At 49.8% G+C, this 19456-nt stretch overlaps 1 protein-coding gene across 1 annotated transcript in view; it reads right to left on the reverse strand.

Moving 5' to 3' along the window:
* Positions 1-19456, reverse strand: part of BCO1 (beta-carotene oxygenase 1) — a 236689-nt gene that overhangs the window by 196017 nt on the left and 21216 nt on the right. Inside the window, exon 2 of the mRNA XM_078670768.1 lies at positions 1054-1182. Coding sequence (XP_078526894.1) covers positions 1054-1182 — 129 coding nt within the window. The remainder of the gene's footprint in view (positions 1-1053; positions 1183-19456) is intronic.

The following is a 19456-nucleotide window of genomic DNA, read 5'->3' on the forward strand; positions in this document are numbered from 1 at the left end:
CCAATAGCATAGCAAGTCCTAGCATAGCACAGCTTAACATGTCATGGGATGAAACAGACATGGTCTGATTTTTGCTTTGTAGCTCTGTTAGAAAGCTTGGTGGCCTCACTAACAGTTGTTTATGAGTATTACTAAGTTGGACAAATCATTGATGTTCCCCATTCAGGAGTTGCAAACACAGACTTCTCGAGGGGAAACAACCTTTACAACGCACTACCATTACAACGAAACTTTTACAACGCAACATCCATTACATTGCATGCCATTACAACGCAACCATTACAACGCATGACACTACAACGCATACCACTACAACGCATGTCATTACAACGTATACCATTACAACGCATAACATTACAACGCATAGTACCCTTACACTTTCCGACACTTACCCTACTGTTGCACCCCCTGGAGTTAGAATAGTAATTTGTACCCCTACACTATCCAACACTTACCCTACTGTTGCACCCCCCTGGAGTTAGAATAGTAATTTTTACTCCTACACTATCCAATACTTACCATACATGCAATGTCGTTATGCGTTGTAAAGGTAGTATGCGTTGTAATGGAATGTGTTGTAAAGGTAGCTTTTAAAAATTTGTTGTAAAGGCATGCGTTGTAATGGAATGCGTTGTAATGGATGTTGCGTTGTACAAAATGCGTTGTAAAGGTATGCGTTGTAAAAGTATGCGTTGTAACGTCATACATCCCTTTTCGAGACTCACAAAATACAACTTACTGCAGAGTTACACAATTCCTATTGAAGAAAGAAAACTAGCTCCATTGACTTTAAGATGTTACAAATTGCCATCACCTGCACTTATCTAGTAGATTTCCAATAGAGAAATACAAAATGTAAATGCTAGGCATCGATCACTTCTGAGTTTTGCACCCCAGTTTTAATCTTATAATGAATTCCTCTTCTTTTTTAAATACCTTAATGTGATGTTAGCCAACAAAATAAACCACATACTTTTCTAGGTGATACTAACGAGTTTGTTGAGCGATTCCATATATTTCACATATCAACCGATCTCAATTCAAACAACATACCATCTTTTACTGTAAAACTGTGCAGCAGGGCCAAACCATCAAACCAGTGATTATAGGAGGTCTCCCCCACGAAGTGCTTGCCCGGGCCATTTCTGAGGAGGGTTCCTTTCAGCCAGGGTGGCAAATTACCTGCAAAATGAGAAATGTTTTGTAACACAAACGTATCAAGGGGAGTGCATAGTTTTTAGTGTACGTCTGTGCACATGCCTACATGTTTATCTTGTTTACATAACGATTGCAAAAACCTAAGGAATTAAAATATATAAACATCATTTCAAAGTTGTTATTGTAGGTCTCGAAAGTTCAATAATATTACAAATATTCGACACGGTGTCGCACAATATCCTTCTCGACCGCCTGAAGGGAGTGGGAGTAAAAGGGACCGCCCTTGCGTGGCTTGAAAGCTTTCTTGAAGACAGACAACAAGGTGTCAAGCTAGGCTCCCATAAATCTGTCTGCAGAAAGCTTACCAAGGTTGTGCCACAGGGCTCATGTCTGAGCCCCACGTTATTTAACATATATGTGGCCCCTTTGGCGGAGATTATAAGATCTTATGGGTTCTCCCCAATCTCTTACGCTGACGACACTCAGCTGTTGTTTCCCTTCCAAACTATTACACCTGCAGTCATGCAATCTTTTCAAAATGGCATGAGAGCTGTGGCAGGTTGGATGGCCCAGAACTTCCTCCAATGCAATGTGACTAAAACGGAAGTCATGTTGTTTGGAGGGGCCACCTTGCTCTGGTCCCCGGATTGGTGGCCACTTGAGCTAGGACCTGTCCCAGCGCCCAAACAGACCATCAAAAACCTGGGAGTACGCCTAGACCAAACCCTGATTCTAAAAGATCATGTCAGCCAAGTCACGGGAACGTGTTTCCGAACAATTGGTCTTCTACGGCGTATCTTCCCCTTCCTGCCAAACACCCACAGGAAAACGTTGGTACAGGCACTTGTCCTTGGGCGAGTAGACTATTGCAATGGTCTACTCATCTCTGCCAACCATGAACAACTACGCAGACTGCAGGTGGTGCAGAACACCGCGGCAAGACTCATCCTGAATGCCCCCCCCGTACCCCGTCCCGCCCTCTCCTTTCCCATCTCCACTGGCTTCCAGTACAACAACGGGTAAATTTTAAACTCTGCTGCATTATGCATAAGTGCATCTATGGGTCCGGTCCCAAATACCTAAAAGACATTTTTTTCCCTACTCTCCCGGACGTGCTCTACGATCCAGCAACGTCATGTTGCTACATGTACCCAAAGTTACTAGAGCGAGACAGGGTGGCCGAGCACCCTCTCTTAAAGGCCCCTTGCTGTGGAATTCCCTTCCACCTCAGCTGAGACAAGTTTCGAACCTCTTTTCCTTTAGAAAAAAAACTAAAAACATACCTGTTCACACAAGATTAATTTTCTTTTATTTTTCCCTTTCTGTCATCTGCTCAATAAAGTTTGTCCGACTCATACAGAAGCTACGCGCGGAGATACCCCTTCGGGGCTGATTCATGCGCGCTATAAGAATATAAATAAATAAATAATAAATAAATATGCCTAACAAGCAGTGCTGGAAAGTAGAGGTATTGCGCCAGGTCACAGTTCCAGCCGTTATATTTGGGCTGGATCTGGTGTAGGGTTTGCATATCGTCCATACCTGCAGACATTATGGGCCATTATTATGAAAGGGCCCTGGGGGCGCAACATGTGTTTGCACCCGCTTTGCGCGCCCCTGGGGCCCTTTGGTAATAGGGTATGTGTACAAAAACTTCCTAGGCAATCTGAGTGACAGACTATCATGATTTTAATTAACATATTAAAAATCGTATAACGAACTCGATGTTCAAGTTATATGACAAACAATTACATAAAATAACACAATATACACTCTTTATAAATATTATTATTTATAAAGAGTGTATATTGTGTTACTTTATGTAATTGTTTGTCATATAACTTGAACATCAAGTTCGTTATACGATTTTTAATATGTTAATTAAAATCATGATCAATTTTTATTAATGTTTTCCTTTTTATTGTTTGCCTATTCCTAGTCTACTTGGTCCAATTATCTGTAGTCTGTCACTCAGATTGCCTAGGAAGTTTTTGTACACATACCATGTTTACCCTGCCCCAGGAGTCGTTAGCTATCACTACCCAGGGGGTCCTTGTTTCTTCACACGCCCTTTGGTAATACAAATGGGGCAGCAGACGTTTGTGTGGCCCCTTCTGTAATACTGATAGTGCTGGCTCACATTAAGCAACAGCCCTATCATCAGGGGGCGTTCCCTCATTTGCATGGGGGTGTGTCCCGTGCAAATCAGGGAATCCCTTTTATTCTGTGCCCATGCTGTATTAAAGACAGGGGTACAGAGAGAGAAAGCGAGTTTGCAGCTGCCCTGAGGGCAGAGCATTCATGGTAATACAGCGCATTTTCTTTCTTAGCTCCGGGTGCACCATTTAAAAGGTTCACTAGGTGCGGCGCATTTTCATTGTTTGCTTCAGGTGCACCTTTTAGAAGATGCAGCCGGCACAATCAAGGAAAATGCACCTCTAGAGTAATATATCCCCAAATGCTAAGAGTGAACGGTTGGGAGAAACACAAAGTCAGGATATAAAATGTAACACAGTGATTAGGGTTGAATAGGACTCTATTAATTTCCAGGACAGTCCTTCTTTACGATCAGAATAAAACAGATTGAGGAAAAAACAAAACAGATCGAAACCCATGACTTGTAATTTGCATGCAGATCCTCATTGCTGGTAAATAGATCTTCATGATTATTAGAAGGATTGCAATCTATTGACTGGATGTAAGGAAATGATCTTGGTGTCAAAACCAGAAGCCACCTACCTATCTACATAGCACGGGCGGCCTTAGGCCTGTGCAAGCTGTGCACCTGCACAGGGCCACCAAATCCTAGCGGCCTCCACGCCAATATATATCCTTAATATAATAATCCTCTGAGGATGGATACATATTTGCGTATTGGCCACATGCTGGGATTTGGCGGCCTCTGACTCTGTTCCACTTCCAAACACCCTGACCCCGGTCCCCCCCTCTTCACTGTCCTCCGCTCCTGCGTTCCTCCTAGTTCCTGAGCTCTGGGGGGCTCCGCCCCGCCCGGCCCCCCTCGTCCGGGGCCCCCTACCTACGCTACCTGCCCAGGGCCGCCATGAGCCTAGAGCCGCCCCTGAACTCAGGGTACAATTATGTGATCTGCATGTTACACAATGTGCTTTACAGCAGTTACATTAACCCCCATGTTACTTTATGAATAAAACTGTGATTGGACAAAACACAGAACTCTCTCTGAACTGCATTAACTGCATTAACCACCAGAGTTATCTCACCATTAGTGTACTGTCCTAGAAAATGGCTGGTCACACAAGGAGTTCTACAGTAGGTGTCTTAACCCTGTAAGATATTTTCAAATGCGGCCTCTTTGTGACCAATGAAGTATTATTTATAACGGACATGCTGTCCCATGTGTCCTTGTTGCCAATTTCATTGCAGCTGATTTTTTTTTTAAATAAATGTGTACATTGACTGTCAGACTCTGCTTTTTAAGCTCCACTCTTCGTGACTTCACCCCATTTTCTCCGATACACCTTGGCCCCCAATTTAAGGGTTCCTGGAGTGCATTTTGTCCAATTCCAGCACTGCTACCACGGTACAAAGATAAGAAAACGTGATAATCTGCAAAGGTTAAAGCCCTGTATTTGTAAAACTGCACCAGCTGAAAGGGTTAATGTTTCTGCACAGTTCAGTTAGCCCAAGACAGGAGGGGTGATTTGCATACATGTCAACATTTTCCAGCAGGCAAGTAGGAGATTAAAAAAAAAATCGCCAGGATAATGTATTTATCCCATGACTTATATTGAGGCAATCTGCCTGAATCGGGTCTATTGCTATGTATGGTGACAGACAATCATTTATTTCTGGCAGTTTAATAACAGCGCAAACAAAAAATGTTGAGGCCTGTCACATGCTCTAAGAACTAAGACAAAGTGTTAAGCTTTGATGTGAGAGGTAATTCTTGGAGGGAGAGACTGGAGCTTGCGTGACTGGAGTTTGCGTGACTTTTGGTTAGTATTACAAAACTCTGATTCGGGTTTCTGCATGCAGGAAAGGAGGCGGGAGACCAGCCTTGAAATCGGTAGTTTTCCGGCTGACTCGGAAGGATTGACATGTATGGATGATGTCGCTGTGATACGTCATATCTTCATTATTAGTCTCTACGTTGAGGGGAGTTGAGTGGCTGCTTCTGATTGTATAGGGGTATAAGTTTCCACGTTTGAGCATACGAATTTGAGGAATTTCTCAGCGGTTTCATCCCAAAGGCGAAGCCCAAAAGCTGTGTGCCCTGCCCGCGCGCCAGCCCTCTGAGGGATTCAATTGACCGCCAAAACTCGTGAGAGTGAAGATGTGCGTGGCTGCTTGCGAGTAATGTCACCCGGTACCTCCTAACAGTGATAGACTAAAGGATTAAAGGGCCTAATGAAGGCATGACCTTTCAATCGGAAGGGCCAAATAACAAGGAGTGGTTTGCACGCGCCTGTTGGTGCTGAGTGTAAATCAAAGCAGCTGGGGAGGACTGACAGCATTAATCCCCTCACACTCACTCCCTCGAGGCTCTTGGGCCCTAAAGCCTGCCCCCCAACAGAGAAGCTAAAAACAAACTCTTCGAAGCATTGTCAGGGTGGACATAAAGGGCCTCGGTGCACTGCAATGCAGAGTGTGTTATATAAACACAATCCAAAGTGCACTTGGGCAAACAATGCATTGTGAGACCTTTACATTTTTTTAAAACAAATAAATGGCTAAGGATTCGAGTTCCACGCTGTCCAGTGATTGCGCAATTCAAGTCAAGGGAAAATATATTTATTTTAAAAAAAATTGCATAATGTCTCTACACGTCAAAACAATTCCCGATCATTTAATATATTTTACATAACTTTTACTCCAGGAAAAAAAGTATCTAAAGACTCTTGGGGATCCATTTGATTTTACGATTTAAAATGAGATTATTTAATACTAAATCTTAAAATGACAACACAAACTTGCATATCTGCAAATTGTTATCTTAAAACCTGACACTGTAATTTGATTAGTCCAAGTATCATAAGAGTCAGTTTATCTTCCCAGCATGGGAGTTTATCGAAGGTAAACTAACTCTAGCTACAAACAAATTACATATAGGGGCCAGTTATATTGGTGTCTGTTAGACCCGTCTGCTTCTGAGAGTCCCCTCACCACTATGATTTCTTTTGTTCCCCTGTACCTCCCAAAATTTGTCACTTTTTATTTGTCTACCAGGACTTTTTTATGTGTTGTTTCATGGGGGTTAGATGTTCCTTGACGCCCAGTTGCTCACAAGGTTTGTGGCACCTATTTACAAGGCGCCTGGCCCAAACCTGTGGCATTACAAACTGGGGTTGTCAACCTGTATAATTGGACCTAAAATGGTGGACACCCTTTTTCCTCATGTGAAGTGACTCCCATTGGAGCCTTCATGAACCCTGGCCTTTTGAGGTTTTGGCGCCCTTTGTTTGGCGCGCGTTTCTGACAGGAATTCCTTTATTTTCCTCATTTACACAAAATGGCTGCTCTAGAACCCCAGTACGGTGGCTGTGAGTGTCCTAAATACCCCTCAAGAGTGCCATGTCATTGTCACAGCCAGAGAAGGTTCTAGAACCTTCTGGCTCGTGCCAGTACCCCAGGGCACTGGCTATATAAGGCCCAGTCCCTGGCGGCCATTTTAGATTAGATGAGATTGATTAGATGTAGATTGAATGAAGGATTAAAAGATTCCAGACTTGACACCAGATTGACACCTGCCCTGTTGACCCCTGAGGTGGCTGGTAGCGCAGGCAGTAGAGCAGCAAAGGGTTGCTGGCGTTGTGTCTGACTGGCGTTCCAGTCAGCTACGTGAGAAGTGATCTAGCGCCTACAGCGCCTGCCCAGCGAGTACCTCATTGCCCCCAAAGACTGTGGCCAGATTCGTGTGCCTCTCCGCCCCCCCGGTGGTGAACTGTGATTGACTTATCGAGTCGCGAGGCGAGAGCAAGTCCGCCGCGACCGCGATCGTCAGCTGTGCCCCCCTTCGCGACAGGTGCCTCTAGAGGGGAGCTCGGACGTCTCCGAGCCCCACCAGCGTAGAGCGCCTCCTGCGCAGATTGAAGGTGAGGTGGTGCGGCGGGGGCGGGGAAAGGCCGGCCTTCGTTGGGCGGGACTAGCGTCTCTGCCACTCCCCAGTGACCCGGGAGCTGTAGCTGTGGGCGGGAACCACCCTGAATGCGGAAGTCGGAGGGAGGTCCGTGGAGCCCCTGAGAGCCCCTTCGCTAACGAGAGGAGTGCTGTGCCCGACTGAATCGTATCTTGATTGCAGCCGATGTGAGGTGGGCCTGTTTCCTCATAGTGAATGCAGCGTTGTGAAGGAACTGTGAACCGGTATTTACTTGACTGTGCACGAAGGTTGTGTGACCTCTCCGGCAGCTCGTTCGTCAGTCTAATGACTTTGAACTGGTGCCGCCTGTGCTCAAGTGGTGCTAAAGCCCGTAGGCGCGCATAGACTTCACCGGCAAAGCAGAGATCCTATCCCGGTGACCGCCGAGTGCAATTGATGTATTTACTGTGTTTCCTTGCCTTCTAGATATACGCGCATACGCCTTGAGTGATTATTAAAGAGTCCCAAACCTTATTTTGTGCTCAGAGAAGCCGTATACCTGGTCATTGAAAACAGCATAAACTGTAAGAGTTATCTTTCCCGTTTGACACGTATTGCAGATGTAATGATTCTAAAGTATTTAATTGGTGGCAGCGATACCAGAAGAAACATGTGGTTGTTTATTTAAATGAACCAATATTTATTCTGATATTTATTCTGATATTTATTCTGATATTTAGTCTGATATTTATTGTGATACTCATTCCTGAAGTTATTCTATTTATTAATACTATTTATTACCAGAATTGTATGACCAAAAGAAATGTATATGTGCTTTCCCAGTCAACCCTATTTACAACAAAGAACTTTTATATAAAGGAATCGTATTTTTCTACAGCAGTGGTGTGGTGTCCTTCTTTTTGGTGTGGATGTACAAGGAGTTATTATTGGGTCAGAGCCGGCTTAACACTACAGCCTTCACTTGCCTTGTCACTTGAGCCAAGCTACCCCCTTTGTGCTGGGCTTGCCCATCGCAGGTCCAACATAAAATTGGTGCTCAGCGGGTGGGATTGCGAGCCGTGCTTGTTTTGAACCCCATAATAATTCAGTGTGCACCACAGGTACACACCCGGAGTTTTCTCCTAGCGGCCCTCCAATTCAACGTTTTGTTTTTTTCAAATTCTTTCCTGGAGGTGGGTGGAAGTGACCCTCAAAGTTCTTATCCTGGTCACCTACTTCGGGGTGGTTGTCCACACTTTTCACTGACAAGATGGAATTCCGAAATGTCAGAGCTGGAGACCTATACTGTGGCACAGCTCAAGGATTTCTGTCAGGAGAGGGGAGTGTTTGTCAGGCGAGGGGCCAAAAGAGAGGAGCTCCGTACTAGTCTGCGAGCATGGGTGGAAGCACACACGGAGGGAACGGTGGAGGAGGAGGAATCGGACAGAGGTACTGCCATTGATAGGACTGCGGAATGTCCCCCGGGGGTGGGTGAGATGTCAATCAGCCCCAAGGCAACCTCACGGGAGGGCAGGAGTGTGTCATCGAGAGGGTTGTCAGAAACCAAGTTAGTTGACAGGAGAGAGGAAAGACTGTTAAGGTGGGAAATAGCAAAAATGGAGTTGGAAGAAAGGAGGGAGGGGAGGAGGTTGGAACACGAGTTCAAGCTACGAGAACTCGAATTCCAGGCCCCTAACATTACTCCGAAGGGTGTCGAGTCAAAGGAATTTGCCAGGGAGCCCAGGCCCCATTTACCCAAGGACGTAGTCGCCAGTTATACCGCTGGAGACGACATAGCCAAGTGGCTGGCAGCCTATGAGGTCTCCTTAAGAGCCCATGGGATCCATGAAAAGCATTGGGGTGGTGGATTATACCGGTACATGCCTCCGACAGGTAGGGATGCCCTATTGGCCCTAGACCGGGAGGAACAGGTTAATTACCCCGCCATGAAGGTGGCGCTCATCAGGAAGTTTGGGTTGACCCCCGAGAAATACCGGCAAAGGTTTAGGGGCAGCCACAAGCTGAGCTCACAGAATTGGGTTGACTTCCTGGATTTTGCCAAGAAAGCCCTGGATGGGTGGGTCCAAGGTAATGAGGTGGAGGACTATCGAGGGTTGTACGACTTGATACTCAAGGAGCATCTACTCGAGAAATGTCTTCCCGAGCTGAGGCAACACCTGGTAGACAGCAAACTTACTTGCCCCCGTAAGCTTGCTGAGGAGGCGGACATTTGGGCCAGTACCCGAGTGTCCACGAAGGGGACGGGAGGAGATTCTCAGAAGTCCGGACAGGGCGCTCCCCAGAAGAAAGAGGGGGGAGATAACAAGAAGCAGGTGTTCTCCAAAGGCCCCCAAAATACCTTTAAGGGGAAAAGTTTCTTCTCCACTTCTAAGGCTAACCCGCAGAAGAACCCTAATCCTGGCCAGAGTCAGCAGCCAAGGGTTATCCATTGCTATGAGTGCGGTGGTATTGGACATTATAAGGGAGACATGAAATGCCCAAAGAGACCACCCCCTCCCACTGGAGGAAAGGCCCCGGGAGTCGCTAGTGTAGCGCTCGGGGAGGAGATGCCCTTAGTTAAGGGGGGGAAGTGGGCGGGTGTCACCTTAGTGTCCCTGGGTGATCGGGAGATGGTTCCAAAGATCCAGGTGCCCTCCAATACTACCAAGTATGGGCAATGGGTCACCATCAATGGCCATAGAGGGGAAGCTCTGAGAGATACAGGAGCCAGTATGACTATGGTAAGGAGTCATCTGGTGTCCTCAGAGCAGGTGATTCCTGGAGTACTTCATCCAGCCGCGATGGCTGACGGCAGAATGGGCCACTATCCTGTGGCCGAGGTTCCCTTTGAGTGGGGAGGGGTTGCAGGTTCACTTCGAGTTGCCGTAAGCCCCGCCGTGCCAGTCGATTGTCTGCTGGGCAATGATATGGAGTACAATGCTTGGAAGGAGGTGGAATACCGGACTCATACTGAGATGCTGGGTACACCTGATTGGGCCTGTGTGAGTACCAGGTCTGCGGCTGCTCGGGAGGAGAAGTCACGTGGGTTGGAGCCTGGAACAATGGCCCACCCAGCTGCTGATGAGGGAACATTTCGAGGACAGGAGGAGCCTGCCTCGATGTCCATGCCCCGTGAGACGGATAGGCCACCTGTGGAGGTGGACCCGGAGTCCGCGGAGGAGGACATGGTTCCGTTGGAGGACTTGCCTATCCCCGCTGAGTGGCGAGTGGAAGGAGGACCATCCAGGGAGGAACTGAGCAAGGGACAAAGGGAATGTCCCACCCTCGAGGGTCTGAGGCAACAGGCTGAAGCCCAGGCAGCAGGTAACGAGTCTGGGAACTATTGTGTTTACTGGGAGGATGGTCTACTCTACAGTGAACCCAGGGCGCCAGTGCACGGATTGTCACGGGCCCTGGTAGTCCCACTGTGTTACCGAGCCTTCCTATTAGAGTTGGCTCATGAGATTCCCTTGGCAGGACACTTGGGTCAGGACAAGACCTTTGCCCGGCTTGTCCCCCACTTTTATTGGCCTCGAATGAGGGTGGCGTCCGACACATACTGTCGGTCGTGCGTGTCATGCCAAGCCAGTGGTAAAACAGGGACGAAGCTGAAGGCTCCCCTGGAACCACTTCCCGTCATTGGCACCCCCTTTGAAAGGGTGGGCATCGACATTGCTGGGCCCCTAGATCCACCTACATCATCCGGTCACAGGTTTATCCTGGTCCTGGTGGATCACGCCACAAGGTACCCAGAGGCAATTCCTCTGAGAACCATTACTGCACCAGTAGTGGCCAAGGCCCTGATGGGGATCTTTACCCGAGTGGGATTCCCCAAGGAAGTTGTGTCTGACAGGGGGACCAACTTCCTGTCAGCATATATGCGGGCCATGTGGAAGGAGTGTGGAGTGACTTACAGGTTCACCACTCCTTATCACCCACAGACCAATGGTCTTGTGGAAAGGTTCAACCAAACCTTGAAGGGTATGATCAGAAGTCTACCCGAAAGCCTGCGGAGGAAATGGGACGTCCTCCTACCCTGTTTGCTCTTTTCCTACAGGGAAGTGCCGCAAAAGGGAGTGGGCTTCAGCCCCTTTGAGCTTTTGTACGGGCACCCTGTACGTGGACCTCTCAGCCTGGTGAGGGACTCCTGGGAAAAGTCTCCCCGGAAAGTTCCCCAGGATGTGGTGAGCTACATGCTGGCTTTCCGAAGCCAAATGGCTAAGTTGTGGAAGCAAGCTTCTGACAACTTGGAAGCCAGTCAGGCAGTCATGAAAGCATGGTATGACCACAACGCTCACCCAGTGGAGTTGGAGCCTGGCCAGAAGGTGTGGGCGATGGAGCCTGGAGAGCTGAGTGCCCTCCAGTACCGTTGGACAGGCCCCTATGAGGTATTGGAGAAGAAGGGCAAGTCTACCTATCTGGTGGACGTAAAGACCCCTCGGCATCCGCATCGGGTGTTACATGCCTATCGCCTCAAGCCCCACTACGAGAGGCCCGAAGTCATGTTGGTTATGGTGACTGACGGATCGGAGGAAGAGGACACTGAGCCTCTCCCCGACCTTTTTGCGTCTCAAGAAAAGGATGGGTCAGTGGACGGAGTGAAACTCTCGCCAACCCTGACTCCTGAGCAGCAGGAGGAATGTCGCCAGGTCTTGGGGTCATTCGCTCCTCTGTTCTCCCTTGTCCCGGGTAAGACCCACTTGTGTACCCATGACGTGGACACAGGGCACAGCCCACCTGTGAAGTCAAAGTCTTACCGCCTGTCTGACAAGGTGAAGGCCAGTATCCAAAGCGAAGTAGCTAAGATGCTGGAGCTAGGAGTCATCGAACCTTCAAGTAGCCCTTGGTCTAGCCCGGTGGTGTTAGTTCCTAAAGCTGCCCCACCTGGCACCACACCAGAATTGAGATTCTGTGTGGACTACCGAGGACTAAATTCGGTAACCAAAACGGATGCTCATCCGATCCCTCGGGCGGATGAATTGATTGACCGGTTGGGAGCTGCCCAATATCTCAGTACCATTGACCTCACTGCAGGGTACTGGCAGATTCCCATGTCTAATGGAGCCAAGGAAAGGTCAGCCTTCTCCACACCTGATGGACACTACCAGTTTTGCGTCATGCCCTTTGGGCTCAAGAACGCTCCTGCCACTTTTCAGCGGCTGGTGAACACGATCCTCACCGGGATGGAGTCATTCTCTGCTGCTTACTTGGATGACATAGCTGTCTTCAGTAGCAGCTGGGAGGATCACTTGCAGCACTTGCAAGCTGTTCTCCAGGCCCTGGAACGGGCTGGCTTGACGATCAACGCCAGCAAATGTCAGATTGGACAGGGGTCGGTAGTGTACTTAGGACACTTGGTGGGCCGGGGAACGGTACAGCCCCTTCAGGCGAAGATTGAGGCAATCATGGCCTGGAAACCCCCCAAGACCCAGACTGAGGTCCGAGCCTTCCTGGGCCTCACAGGTTACTACAGACGATTCGTGAAGGGGTATGGCACTATCGTGGCACCCCTTACAGAACTCACGGCCAAAAAGCAACCCAGGAGAGTCATTTGGACGGAGGCTTGCCAGCGAGCCTTCGACACTCTGAAACAAGCATTGTGTAAAGCTCCAGTCCTGAAGGCTCCAGATTTTTCAAAAGAGTTCATTGTCCAGACAGATGCATCCGACATTGGCATTGGGGCGGTGCTATCGCAACTCAATGAAGAGGGTCTGGATCAACCCGTGGTCTTTCTGTCACAGAGACTGCTTCCCCGGGAACAAAGGTGGAGTACCATCGAGCGGGAAGCCTTTGCGGTGGTCTGGGCACTGAAGAAGCTGCGACCATATTTGTTTGGTTCACACTTCCTTGTTCAGACAGACCACCGACCCCTTCGTTGGCTCATGCAAATGAAGGGGGAAAATCCCAAACTGTTGAGGTGGTCTATCTCCCTACAGGGAATGGACTTTCGGGTGGAACACCGGCCCGGAGTTGACCACGCCAATGCAGACGGTCTCTCCAGGTATTTCCGCCTTAGTGTTGAGGACTCCCAAGGGGTTGGGTAGCTCTCCCCACTTTCAGCTGGGGGGGAGGCGTGTTAGACCCGTCTGCTTCTGAGAGTCCCCTCACCACTATGATTTCTTTTGTTTCCCTGTATCTCCCAAAATTTGTCGCTTTTTATTTGTCTACCAGGACTTTTTTATGTGTTGTTTCATGGGGTTAGATGTTCCTTGACGCCCAGTTGCTCACAAGGTTTGTGGCACCTATTTACAAGGCGCCTGGCCCAAACCTGTGGCATTACAAACTGGGGTTGTCAACCTGTATAATTGGACCTAAAATGGTGGACACCCTTTTTCCTCATGTGAAGTGACTCCAATTGGAGCCTTCATGAACCCTGGCCTTTTGAGGTTTTGGCGCCCTTTGTTTGGCGCGCGTTTCTGACAGGAATTCCTTTATTTTCCTCATTTACACAAAATGGCTGCTCTAGAACCCCAGTATGGTGGCTGTGAGTGTCCTAAATACCCCTCAAGAGTGCCATGTCATTGTCACAGCCAGAGAAGGTTCTAGAATCTTCTGGCTCGTGCCAGTACCCCAGGGCACTGGCTATATAAGGCCCAGTCCCTGGCGGCCATTTTAGATTAGATGAGATTGATTAGATGTAGATTGAATGAAGGATTAAAAGATTCCAGACTTGACACCAGATTGACACCTGCCCTGTTACCCCTGAGGTGGCTGGTAGCGCAGGCAGTAGAGCAGCAAAGGGTTGCTGGCGTTGTGTCTGACTGGCGTTCCAGTCAGCTACGTGAGAAGTGATCTAGCGCCTACAGCGCCTGCCCAGCGAGTACCTCATTGCCCCCAAAGACTGTGGCCAGATTCGTGTGCCTCTCCGCCCCCCCGTTGGTGAACTGTGATTGACTTATCGAGTCGCGAGGCGAGAGCAAGTCCGCCGCGTCCGCGATCGTCAGCTGTGCCCCCCTTCGCGACAGGTGCCTCTAGAGGGGAGCTCGGACGTCTCCGAGCCCCACCAGCGTAGAGCGCCTCCTGCGCAGATTGAAGGTGAGGTGGTGCGGCGGGGGCGGGGAAAGGCCGGCCTTCGTTGGGCGGGACTAGCGTCTCTGCCACTCCCCAGTGACCCGGGAGCTGTAGCTGTGGGCGGGAACCACCCTGAATGCGGAAGTCGGAGGGAGGTCCGTGGAGCCCCTGAGAGCCCCTTCGCTAACGAGAGGAGTGCTGTGCCCGACTGAATCGTATCTTGATTGCAGCCGATGTGAGGTGGGCCCGTTTCCTCATAGTGAATGCAGCGTTGTGAAGGAACTGTGAACCGGTATTTACTTGACTGTGCACGAAGGTTGTGTGACCTCTCCGGCAGCTCGTTCGTCAGTCTAATGACTTTGAACTGGTGCCGCCTGTGCTCAAGTGGTGCTAAAGCCCGTAGGCGCGCATAGACTTCACCGGCAAAGCAGAGATCCTATCCCGGTGACCGCCGAGTGCAAATGATGTATTTACTGTGTTTCCTTGCCTTCTAGATATACGCGCATACGCCTTGAGTGATTATTAAAGAGTCCCAAACCTTATTTTGTGCTCAGAGAAGCCGTATACCTGGTCATTGAAAACAGCATAAACTGTAAGAGTTATCTTTCCCATTTGACACGTATTGCAGATGTAATGATTCTAAAGTATTTAATTGGTGGCAGCGATACCAGAAGAAACATGTGGTTGTTTATTTAAATGAACCAATATTTATTCTGATATTTATTCTGATATTTATTCTGATATTTATTCTGATATTTAGTCTGATATTTAGTCTGATATTTATTGTGATACTCATTCCTGAAGTTATACTATTTATTAATACTATTTATTACCAGAACTGTATGACCAAAAGAAATGTATATGGGCTTTCCCAGTCAACCCTATTTACAACAAAGAACTTTTATATAAAGGAATCGTATTTTTCTACAGCAGTGGTGTGGTGTCCTTCTTTTTGGTGTGGATGTACAAGGAGTTATTATTGGGTCAGAGCCGGCTTAACACTACAGCCTTCACTTGCCTTGTCACTTGAGCCAAGCTACCCCCTTTGTGCTGGGCTTGCCCATCGCAGGTCCAACATAAAATTGGTGCTCAGCGGGTGGGATTGGGAGCCGTGCTTGTTTTGAACCCCATAATAATTCAGTGTGCACCACAGGTACACACCCGGAGTTTTCTCCTAGCGGCCCTCCAATTCAACGTTTTGTTTTTTTCAAATTCTTTCCTGGAGGTGGGTGGAAGTGACCCTCAAAGTTCTTATCCTGGTCACCTACTTCGGGGTGGTTGTCCACACTTTTCACTGACAAGATGGAATTCCGAAATGTCAGAGCTGGAGACCTATACTGTGGCACAGCTCAAGGATTTCTGTCAGGAGAGGGGAGTGTTTGTCAGGCGAGGGGCCAAAAGAGAGGAGCTCCGTACTAGTCTGCGAGCATGGGTGGAAGCACACACGGAGGGAACGGTGGAGGAGGAGGAATCGGACAGAGGTACTGCCATTGATAGGACTGCGGAATGTCCCCCGGGGGTGGGTGAGATGTCAATCAGCCCCAAGGCAACCTCACGGGAGGGCAGGAGTGTGTCATCGAGAGGGTTGTCAGAAACCAAGTTAGCTGACAGGAGAGAGGAAAGACTGTTAAGGTGGGAAATAGCAAAAATGGAGTTGGAAGAAAGGAGGGAGGGGAGGAGGTTGGAACACGAGTTCAAGCTACGAGAACTCGAATTCCAGGCCCCTAACATTACTCCGAAGGGTGTCGAGTCAAAGGAATTTGCCAGGGAGCCCAGGCCCCATTTACCCAAGGACGTAGTCGCCAGTTATACCGCTGGAGACGACATAGCCAAGTGGCTGGCAGCCTATGAGGTCTCCTTAAGAGCCCATGGGATCCATGAAAAGCATTGGGGTGGTGGATTATACCGGTACATGCCTCCGACAGGTAGGGATGCCCTATTGGCCCTAGACCGGGAGGAACAGGTTAATTACCCCGCCATGAAGGTGGTGCTCATCAGGAAGTTTGGGTTGACCCCCGAGAAATACCGGCAAAGGTTTAGGGGCAGCCACAAGCTGAGCTCACAGAATTGGGTTGACTTCCTGGATTTTGCCAAGAAAGCCCTGGATGGGTGGGTCCAAGGTAATGAGGTGGAGGACTATCGAGGGTTGTACGACTTGATACTCAAGGAGCATCTACTCGAGAAATGTCTTCCCGAGCTGAGGCAACACCTGGTAGACAGCAAACTTACTTGCCCCCGTAAGCTTGCTGAGGAGGCGGACATTTGGGCCAGTACCCGAGTGTCCACGAAGGGGACGGGAGGAGATTCTCAGAAGTCCGGACAGGGCGCTCCCCAGAAGAAAGAGGGGGGAGATAACAAGAAGCAGGTGTTCTCCAAAGGCCCCCAAAATACCTTTAAGGGGAAAAGTTTCTTCTCCACTTCTAAGGCTAACCCGCAGAAGAACCCTAATCCTGGCCAGAGTCAGCAGCCAAGGGTTATCCATTGCTATGAGTGCGGTGGTATTGGACATTATAAGGGAGACGTGAAATGCCCAAAGAGACCACCCCCTCCCACTGGAGGAAAGGCCCCGGGAGTCGCTAGTGTAGCGCTCGGGGAGGAGATGCCCTTAGTTAAGGGGGGGAAGTGGGCGGGTGTCACCTTAGTGTCCCTGGGTGATCGGGAGATGGTTCCAAAGATCCAGGTGCCCTCAAATACTACCAAGTATGGGCAATGGGTCACCATCAATGGCCATAGAGGGGAAGCTCTGAGAGATACAGGAGCCAGTATGACTATGGTAAGGAGTCATCTGGTGTCCTCAGAGCAGGTGATTCCAGGAGTACTTCATCCAGCCGCGATGGCTGACGGCAGAATGGGCCACTATCCTGTGGCCGAGGTTCCCTTTGAGTGGGGAGGGGTTGCAGGTTCACTTCGAGTTGCCGTAAGCCCCGCCGTGCCAGTCGATTGTCTGCTGGGCAATGATATGGAGTACAATGCTTGGAAGGAGGTGGAATACCGGACTCATACTGAGATGCTGGGTACACCTGATTGGGCCTGTGTGAGTACCAGGTCTGCGGCTGCTCGGGAGGAGAAGTCACGTGGGTTGGAGCCTGGAACAATGGCCCACCCAGCTGCTGATGAGGGAACATTTCGAGGACAGGAGGAGCCTGCCTCGATGTCCATGCCCCGTGAGACGGATAGGCCACCTGTGGAGGTGGACCCGGAGTCCGCGGAGGAGGACATGGTTCCGTTGGAGGACTTGCCTATCCCCGCTGAGTGGCGAGTGGAAGGAGGACCATCCAGGGAGGAACTGAGCAAGGGACAAAGGGAATGTCCCACCCTCGAGGGTCTGAGGCAACAGGCTGAAGCCCAGGCAGCAGGTAACGAGTCTGGGAACTATTGTGTTTACTGGGAGGATGGTCTCCTCTACAGTGAACCCAGGGCGCCAGTGCACGGATTGTCACGGGCCCTGGTAGTCCCACTGTGTTACCGAGCCTTCCTATTAGAGTTGGCTCATGAGATTCCCTTGGCAGGACACTTGGGTCAGGACAAGACCTTTGCCCGGCTTGTCCCCCACTTTTATTGGCCTCGAATGAGGGTGGCGTCCGACACATACTGTCGGTCGTGCGTGTCATGCCAAGCCAGTGGTAAAACAGGGACGAAGCTGAAGGCTCCCCTGGAACCACTTCCCGTCATTGGCACCCCCTTTGAAAGGGTGGGCATCGACATTGCTGGGCCCCTAGATCCACCTACATCATCCGGTCACAGGTTTATCCTGGTCCTGGTGGATCACGCCACAAGGTACCCAGAGGCAATTGCTCTGAGAACCATTACTGCACCAGTAGTGGCCAAGGCCCTGATGGGGATCTTTACCCGAGTGGGATTCCCCAAGGAAGTTGTGTCTGACAGGGGGACCAACTTCCTGTCAGCATATATGCGGGCCATGTGGAAGGAGTGTGGAGTGACTTACAGGTTCACCACTCCTTATCACCCACAGACCAATGGTCTTGTGGAAAGGTTCAACCAAACCTTGAAGGGTATGATCAGAAGTCTACCCGAAAGCCTGCGGAGGAAATGGGACGTCCTCCTACCCTGTTTGCTCTTTTCCTACAGGGAAGTGCCGCAAAAGGGAGTGGGCTTCAGCCCCTTTGAGCTTTTGTACGGGCACCCTGTACGTGGACCTCTCAGCCTGGTGAGGGACTCCTGGGAAAAGTCTCCCCGGAAAGTTCCCCAGGATGTGGTGAGCTACATGCTGGCCTTCCGAAGCCAAATGGCTAAGTTGTGGAAGCAAGCTTCTGACAACTTGGAAGCCAGTCAGGCAGTCATGAAAGCATGGTATGACCACAACGCTCACCCAGTGGAGTTGGAGCCTGGCCAGAAGGTGTGGGCGATGGAGCCTGGAGAGCTGAGTGCCCTCCAGTACCGTTGGACAGGCCCCTATGAGGTATTGGAGAAGAAGGGCAAGTCTACCTATCTGGTGGACGTAAAGACCCCTCGGCATCCGCATCGGGTGTTACATGCCAATCGCCTCAAGCCCCACTACGAGAGGCCCGAAGTCATGTTGGTTATGGTGACTGACGGATCGGAGGAAGAGGACACTGAGCCTCTCCCCGACCTTTTTGCGTCTCAAGAAAAGGATGGGTCAGTGGACGGAGTGAAACTCTCGCCAACCCTGACTCCTGAGCAGCAGGAGGAATGTCGCCAGGTCTTGGGGTCATTCGCTCCTCTGTTCTCCCTTGTCCCGGGTAAGACCCTCTTGTGTACCCATGACGTGGACACAGGGCACAGCCCACCTGTGAAGTCAAAGTCTTACCGCCTGTCTGACAAGGTGAAGGCCAGTATCCAAAGCGAAGTAGCTAAGATGCTGGAGCTAGGAGTCATCGAACCTTCAAGTAGCCCTTGGTCTAGCCCGGTGGTGTTAGTTCCTAAAGCTGCCCCACCTGGCACCACACCAGAATTGAGATTCTGTGTGGACTACCGAGGACTAAATTCGGTAACCAAAACGGATGCTCATCCGATCCCTCGGGCGGATGAATTGATTGACCGGTTGGGAGCTGCCCAATATCTCAGTACCATTGACCTCACTGCAGGGTACTGGCAGATTCCCATGTCTAATGGAGCCAAGGAATGGTCAGCCTTCTCCACACCTGATGGACACTACCAGTTTTGCGTCATGCCCTTTGGGCTCAAGAACGCTCCTGCCACTTTTCAGCGGCTGGTGAACACGATCCTCACCGGGATGGAGTCATTCTCTGC

The sequence above is a fragment of the Lissotriton helveticus genome, chromosome 12, assembly GCF_964261635.1.
Source record: "Lissotriton helveticus chromosome 12, aLisHel1.1, whole genome shotgun sequence".
NCBI lineage: Eukaryota > Metazoa > Chordata > Amphibia > Caudata > Salamandridae > Lissotriton > Lissotriton helveticus.